Raw genomic sequence first — 8963 nt, forward strand, 5'->3', positions numbered from 1 at the left:
TTGCTCTCCAGCATAGAGATGCTAAAGCAGATGGAAGAGGTAAGTAGGTACAAGAGCTGAACAGAAAATTTCAAGAAGACAAGACAAAGTCAAATATTATAACAAAATGTGTAAATACCTGGAGTTAGCTGAGGGAACTGAAGAAATAATTCAAACCTCAAATATCATTATTGAAGGATTCTCTGGGCAAATTATTGAATGATGCAGAAAGCATCAAAAGAAGATGGAAGGACCCCCCACCCCCACCCCAAGATTGAAACTCAAAGGGAACATATGAACAGACATGTAAGCTTGCTGGTGACCACATTGATCTACTGATGAGTGGAAGAAGGGGAATGGCAGCAATGAAGAAATGGGCTGAGTTCAACCACAGTCTATTGACTCCCATTGACCTGGAGATGAGAGAGAGAAGATGAAGGGCTGGTTGGTCCAAAGTGTGATAAGACCTGGGGATTCCTGAGACCATAGACAAGGACATAGCCACAGAGGGGTAGAGCTGAGAATGAAGCATCCAGCTGATATGAAGTTAGGGGAGACACACAAGAACACCCATACTTGCAGACAGTACCCATTTGACCTAGCCTCGATGGCTTGATAATCAGAACTCGACTAAAGGAAGATAAAAAAACAAAAACAAAAGACAATTTTTGAAAAAGGAAATGAGGGTAAATTGCTACAATTTGATGAACTTAATCTATATTCATGGAGGTAGTAGTTCTAAATACCAACAGAGAAGGAAGGAGTCTTCACATCAAGTATCAATGCTATCCCCTCTATATACAGGGTAGATAGGGATGGGCACCTTAGACATTGGATACCTAAAATGAGGGGGTGATAAAGGCACAAAGTGACTATCTTATAAGATTTCAAGAGGAAGTTCAAAAAGAAAAGAGGGAGTTTAGTTTAAGAGTGTGTGTGGGAAGATAGAGTCCCCACTGAATATTTTTCATATTGCCTAGATGGGTCTTGTAAAAAGAGATGGGAATAAGATTCTTATGATTCAATAGTGAGTAATTGTTATCAGGATTAACTGTGACTGTCACGATTGTAAAGGTAGGAGTTTTGTAACAAAAATGCGGGAGTAGTTAATCTTACAGTCCAGAAACAGAAGGGCCCTAGGACCATCAAGGAAGAGGAGCACAGTGGAATGCGGGACCTTATCCAGAGAAGCAGTGATACCAAAGATGGAGGCAGAGATGGGGACATGGAGAGAGGGAGCAGCTGGGGACTCTAGATACATGGAAACTGAGGGACATGAGGGACTGAGAGCTGGTGGCCAGGAGGCAGACTTGAAGAATGTGCCCTTTGGTGGTGTAAATGATTATATATGTCTGAGTGTTAAAAAAAAGAATGAATACAGAGAAATACTGTTAACTGATGGTACATGGGATTATAATCATTGTAATAAAACAAAGTATACAATTTGTTGAATATAAAACTGATTATCTGCCCTGTAAACTTTCACTCAATTCACAATAAAAACTTAAAAAGAAAGAAAGAAAATGGAAGGAAGGAATACACAAAGTCATTGTACAAAAAGAAATGGTTGTTGTAAAACCATTTTAAGAGGTAGCATATGATCTAGAGCTAATGATCCTGAAGGAAGAAGTTCAAGGTGCTTTGAAGGCATTGGCAAAGAACAAGGTGCCAGGAATTGATGGAATAAAAATTGAAATCTTTCAAGAAAGTGAGGCGGCACTGGAGGCACTCACTCATCTATGTCAAGGAATTTGATGACTACCTGGCCAAATGACCGGAAGAGATCTGTATCTGTGCCTATTCCTAAAAGAAGTGACCCAATGGAATGCAGAAATCACTGACAATATAATTTATATCCATGCAAGTAAAGTTTTACTTAAGGTAATACAAAAACAGCTGCAAACATTCATTGACAGAGAACTTCCAGCGGTTCAAGCCCGATTCAGGAGAGGACACGGAGTGAGGATATCATTGCTGATGTCAGCTGGATCTTGGCTGAAATCAGAGAATACCAGAAAGATGTTTACCTGTGCTTTCTTGACTATGCAAATGTTTGACTACATGTTGTGTGGATCATGACAAGCTATGGACAACATTGAGAAGTATGAATATTCAGGAACACTTAATTGTGCTCATGTGAAACCTGTACCAAGAGGCAATTGTTCCAAACAGAACTAGGCAACACCAAATGATTTAACATTTAGAAAGGAGTGTACCACAGTTGTATTCTTTCACCATACTTTTTCAACCTGTATGCTGAGGAAATAATCTGAGAAGGTGCATTATGTGAAGAAAAATGTGGCATCAGGATTGGAGGAAGACTCATTAACAACCCACACTATATGGATGATAAGGAGCTCTGGTAGTGTAGTGGTTACGAGTTGGGCTACTAACCTCAAGTTCAGCAGTTCAATACTACCAGTAGTTCTGCTGGAGAAAGATGAGGCTTTTTGCTCCCGTAAAGATTTGCATCCTCAGAAACCCTATATGGGGTCGCTATGGGTCGGAACCAACTCTATGACATTTAACAACAACAACATGCAGATGATACAACCTTGCTTGATGAAAATGAGGAGGACTTAAAATACTTACTGATGAAGATCAAAGAGCATACACAGCCTTTGGTATGGGTTGCATCTCAATGTAAAGAAAATAAAAATCCTCATCACAGGATCAATCAACAACATCCATATCAATGGAGAAAAGATTGGAGTTGTCAAAGACCTCATTTTGCTGGGATCAACCATTTACACTCATGGAAGCAGCAGTCAAGAAATCAAATGATGTATTTATTGCATTAGGCAAATCTGCACAAGACCTCTTTAAAGTGTTGAAGAGCAGAGATGTCAGTTTGAGGACTAAGGTGCACCTGATTCAAGCCATGGTATTTTCAATCGTCTCATATGCATGCGAAAGTTGGACAATGAATAAGGCAGATCATACAAGAGTTGATGAATTTGAGTTATGGTGTTGGAGAAGAATATTAAAAGTACCATGGACCGGAAAAAGAAAAACCAATCTGTGTTGGAGGAAGTACAGCTAGAGTGTTCCTTGGAAGCTAGAATGGACAAACTTCATCTCCCATTCTTCAGACGTGTTATCAGGAGGGACCAGTCCCTGGAGAGGGATATCATTTTTTGGCAAAGTGGAGGGTTGGAGAAAAATAGGAAAACCCCATACGAGATGTATTGGCACAGTGGGGGAAACCATGGGCTCAGGCATAGCAATGATTGTGAAGTTGGCCTAAGAATGGGCAGTGTTTCGTTCTGTTGTGCATTGGGTCGCTATGAGTTCCTACTGACTTGATGACACTTTACAATACAAAACAATACAAATGTCACTTTATTTGTCTTTTGTTCTAATAGTCTATGAATGCAAGCTTTTGTGCTCCAATCTCACTTTTCTTTGTGCTTCTGGAGAGTTCCCACACTACAAACACTTGTTGAACAAGTCCTCCCTGTCACAACTTACTGTGGTGGAGCCATGTCACATGCAGGTCTACTACATAGTTTGTAGGTGTTTGGGTCATCAAAGAATGAAGGGCTCACACACAGGTACTGGATGGAGAGCACTGCTTTACTCTAATAGAGAAGAGATCGAGCAGTACTGGCATCAGTAGTGGGCATTGGTCTGCCATGACTAGAAGGTCTCACAGGAGATGGTGTGCATGAACCCCTCTTATGATGCAGGAGAAGGAAGCCATTCGTTCTTCCCCATAGGCAACAGAAGTAGCAGTGGAGTTGTCAGGTGCCGTATAACCCACACACTTAGCTAAGCTGATCCTGGGAATGTTATCAGTCCAAAACACAAGGGAGGAGGTGATGGATTGAGAGGTCATTATCTGTTATGGGATCTGTTTGGATGGAAATGACCCAGAAAAGACAGTCAGTCCACAGTTTCATCTTGTTCAAAAAGTCAGGTTGATACATCTGGTCCTAAACAATAGTCATTCATGGGTTACAGGAAAAGTAGCAGTTGCCCTTGGGCTGATCAACCTCAATGGTATCAATTCCCCCTTGAATGAGAAAACATCTTTACCTACCACAAACAGCAGCTTAAGATGAGTTTTGTTGAATTATTCCTGTTCTGAATAAGAACTACAGAGCATCTATGATGTACAAACATGTGTGTTAGCATTGAAAGAAAACGTTTTTGCATTTCTAGAATTCTATTTGTTTTACAGTAAAAACTCTGATTTACAGGGATAGATTTTATCAAACCCATTTTACAGAGAATCAAACTGCCTTTCTTAATTATTAGATCTTTGTTGTTACAGGGATGAGGCAGATGTACTACGTAAAGCTCTGGACAAGCTTACCATAGGCAAGGCAATGGAAGACAAAGAAAAGTTTGAAAAAGAGAGAGACACATTTTTGAAGGCGTTTCCTGGGTTGAAAATGGAGCTTGAAAGCAGTATACAAAAGCTTCACATGCTTGCAGACAAGGTTGACAAAATACACAAAGACTGCACCATCTCCAACGTGGTGGCCAGCACAACTGGAGTTTGCTCTGCCCTCATGTCCACGGCTGGCTTAATGATGGCACCAGAGACAGGAGGGTTGAGTCTGGGGCTCACAGCCGCTGGGTTAGGACTGGGAATAGCATCTGCTGTCACTAATGTGTCCACCAACATCGTGGATGACACAAGTAAGTTGAATGCCAAAGTTGAAGCCACAAAGCTGATGTCAACTGGCATCAACCAAATAAGGGAGATTTTGAAAGTTGGGGGTGGGAGCACACGCCAAGTCTTTTCTCTTACAAAGCAGTGCGAGCAAGACTTGGAGGCCATGGCAAAGCACATCCGTGCTCTCAGGATGTACAACTCTCACCTTGTAGATGATTTCAGGAACATCGTGACCACTGGGACCTCCATGCGTGAAACAATTAATGAGTTGCAGGAAGCCTTAGAAGGCACTGTTATAACAATGACCAGGGGAGCCCGGATCCTGGGTGGGGTCACCTTAGGTATCAACCTTTTGTTGGATGGGATCAGTCTTGCGGAAACCTCAGTGCACTTGTATGAAGGGGCGAAGGAAGAGTCAGCTGATGAGCTGAGGAAGCTGGCTCAGGAGATGGAGAGGCAGTTAGAGGAGCTTACCCAGATCCATCAGCTACTGCAGTGAGCTCCTAATCAGTGGCAGGAGCAGGGGAGGATGTCCCCAGAGTGGAGCATTTTATTTGAGGGGAAAGAGGGAGAGATCAAGTTAATGCAGCTGCGTATTAAGGAGTTGGGCATTTCTGTAGTTGAGCCTGGCTAGGGAAGGATTAATGCATATGGAAAGTGGGTTCAAGGCAGGAAATGGAGTCACGGAAAGTGGATAAACTCCCAAACCTATCGCCCTGCAGTAATCTTCAAACCTTAAGCAAAATTATCCCCTAAAGTCTTCTTAAAACCAAATAATAGTTTAGTTTAACTAGTAAAGGTTGTTTGCATTATGCTCTTTTAAAGCATTATCTAAATAGAATTAATCAAACAGACAGCAGCTATTCAAGAGATTAGAGAGGAAGCAGTAGTGGGTTAATGTCAATGAGGTAAGATCAACTCAGCAAAACTAGTGAGAATGGCTGTGCCATTTGATGAACTGAATGCCAGTGAATTAACACCTTCAGAGACTGTTGAATTGGTCTATTTGTTGCTGTGCATATGCTGAATAACAAAACCAATAAAATAAAATAAAGCAGGGTTGCCTGGAAAATCTAAGTCACAAAGTGCATTCAGTGCCTGATTCAAGATACCTCATTTTCATTGTGCTTTACACATATCCCATATTTTAGAAGTTGAAGGTTTGTGGTAAAACTGCATTGAACAACTCTATTGGCCCCATTTTTGCTACAGGATGTGTTCACTTTGTGTCTCTGTGTCACAATTTGATAATTCTCACAATATTTCAAACATTTTCATAACGCTGCTCTCTGAAATTTCCGTTCACCTCTTTGACCTCCTCATTTCTTCTATTTGCTTTAACATCTCTATCCTGGAGAGCAAGTTTCAGAGTGTCCTCTGACATTCCAATTCATTTTGATCTTTTCCTTCTTTCTTGTTGTCTTTTTTTTTTTTCTTTTAAGGGTTAATTCACTGCAAGGACAAAGGTTTAATCTGAAGTAGATTTTCATTCCTAGTATCAAAATATTTAATATTGAAAAGTATTCAATACGTAAAAATCCATTTACATATGCTTTATTTATTTATAAATATGTAAAAGAAAGCTATGTTTCTTGGACTAGAGAAGATATAGTAAATGTTCCATATAATCATAAGTATTTTTTTCCACATTAATATTTACATCTCATCTGCAGGCTTCTTTGAAGCCAGAAGGGCAGAGAAATGTGATCTCATTCTGACAAGTTAGTATCAAATGTGTACCTGAAATCTGAAATCATCAACCACGTTTTCTCAGACTCACTGCAGGGAATAATGTCTACCTAGGGCATCAAATCCACAATTGCATTTGTTTTTGTTACTTTCTTATCTTCTTAATGAACTTTTGCTTTCTTCCTGTATGATGTTCTATATGTCATCCCACAACTCTTCTGGTCTTAGATCATTAGTGTCTAATTCATCATATCTGTTCTTCAGATGATCTCTAAATTCAGGTAGGGTATGTTCAAGGTCATATTTTGACTCTTGTGGACTTGTTTTAATTTTCTTATGTTTCAGCCTGAATTTGCATATGAGCAGTTGATGGTCTGTTCCACAGTCTGCCCCCGACTTTGTTTTGGCTGATGATATGTTTCTGTTGTTGTTAAGTGCTGTCGAGTGAGTTCTGACCTACAGTGACCCTGTACAGGGTTTCCAAGGAGCGTCTGGTGAGCTTGAACCACCGACCTCACAGATCAAATTGACTTTTCAGTCCAGTGCACAGTGCCACAATATGGATGCTATTTTTCCCGTGTCTCTCCCTAAATATGTAGTCAGTTTGATTTCTGTATATTCCATCTGGTGAGGTCCATGTTTATATCATCTTTAGTGTTGTTCAAAAAAAGTATTTTTCCATGAAGAAGTCATGGATCTTGTAAAATTCTATCATGCAATCTTCAGCATCATTTCTTTCACCAAGGCCATATCTTCTTACCACTGATCCTTCCTCTTTGTTTCTAACCTTTGTATTCCAATTGCCAGTAATTATCAACAATCTTGATCACATGTTTGATTAATTTCATACTGAAGAAATTGATAGCATTCTTCAATTGCATCATCATTGGCTTTAGTGATTGGATGTGTAATAGTAGTATTAACTGGTCTTTCTTGTAGGCTTATGGATATTATCCTACCATAGAAAGCATTGCACTTTAAGCTAAATCTTCAAATATTCTTTTTGATGATTAATGCAACACTATTTCTCTTGAATTTGCTTTTACCTACATAGTAAACCGTACATTTGTCATATTCAAAATGGCCAATACCAGTCCATTCAGTTCACTAATGCCTAGGATACCATCTTTAGATACTTTTAATTTCATTTTGACTATTTCCAATTTTCCTAGATTTATACTGCATACATTCCATGTTCCAATTTTTAATGGATATTTACAGCTGTTTTTCCTCATTATGAGTTATGCCTCATCAATAAATGAAGAACCTGAAATCTTTGCTCCATTCATGTCATCATAGTCAACTTTACTTTGAGGAGGCAGCTCTTCCCAGTCATGTATTGAGTATTTTCCAATCTGAGGGTCTCATCTTATTGCACTATATCTGATAATATTCTGGTGGTCTTCATCCTGTTTCAACATTCCATATTCTGGTAATATCTGACAGGGTTCCACTGTGTTTTGTAAGTTTTTCAGTGGCTAAACATTCAGAAGTTGTCTGGTTCTCCTTCATCCTACTCCTGTCAGTCTGGAAGTGCAGCTGAAACCTGTCCACCATGGGTGACCCTGTTGGTATTTAAAACCCCAGTGGCATAGCTTCCAGAATCACAGCAACATGTAAGCCCTCACAGTATGACCATGTAACAGATGAGTACAACTCTATGGATCACAGTGTTCACATCCCCTACCAATCTTGGAAATGATGCAGGGTTGAGAAGTGTTCTGTTCCATCCGGTATGGGGTCAACATGAGTCAGGGTGATGTTGATGGCATCTAGCAACAATCACATCATAGAAATTTGTGTTAGTTTGTTATAGCCACATAGACATCCCTGTTTGTGCCTTAATTCTCACTTCATTGATCTAATGAGGGCTGAGTTCATCATGTGGATCAGATATCTGCAGAATCAGTTTTGGAATCTGATTTTCATACAAGAGTATTTCAGCTGACAACAGAACCTGCCAGAATGTATTTCATGCCTTGAATGAAATTTTGAAGATTTCAGTGAGGCATTTACCAGTTGCCTTAGAAGCAGTTGCCCGGCTCCTGTCCCAGTGTTCCTCATCTTCTTCTCAACTATTGGCAACCACCAGTACCCAGAATGCTAAGGGAAAGGGCCTCACCACTGTTTCTCCCACTTCTCAGCCAGAAAACCCATTCCTAATATGCAAATCCGGGAGGGTTTATTGTCTACAGTAGCCAATTTTTGGTATCAATTTCCCTATCAGTTAAGCTTCTTTGGTTGTGAGCAACGCAACAATAACAAAAGAAAACAGAGAGAGCAAGTACTAGCCCATAAACAAAATACCCTATGGCTGAATTGGGAGTATAGGTAGCTGTTGCTATTACCCAGAGAGAAACGATGCAGAATTATAGAGGTATGGACACTACACACACACACACACACACACACACATTACACACACACCATACACACACAAAAAACACACTACACACACACCCCACACACTACACACACACACTATACACACACACTATACACACACATTACACAACACCATACACACACCATACATGCACTGCACCCATACTGCACTACACACACTACACACATTATACGCACTACACACACACTACACATACACACTACACAGCATACCACACACACTTCACACACCACACACACACTACACAACACACCACACACACTA

General features: G+C 40.1%; 1 protein-coding gene across 1 annotated transcript in view; it reads left to right on the plus strand.

The window, feature by feature from the left end:
* Positions 1–8963, plus strand: part of APOL3 (apolipoprotein L, 3) — a gene marked incomplete at its 5' end in the record, with an annotated part of 24097 nt that overhangs the window by 5141 nt on the left and 9993 nt on the right. The window contains one exon of the mRNA XM_006865284.1: positions 4256–5098. Coding sequence (XP_006865346.1) covers positions 4256–5098 — 843 coding nt within the window. The remainder of the gene's footprint in view (positions 1–4255; positions 5099–8963) is intronic.

Source organism: Chrysochloris asiatica, unplaced genomic scaffold (genome assembly GCF_000296735.1).
Source record: "Chrysochloris asiatica unplaced genomic scaffold, ChrAsi1.0 scaffold00076, whole genome shotgun sequence".
NCBI lineage: Eukaryota > Metazoa > Chordata > Mammalia > Afrosoricida > Chrysochloridae > Chrysochloris > Chrysochloris asiatica.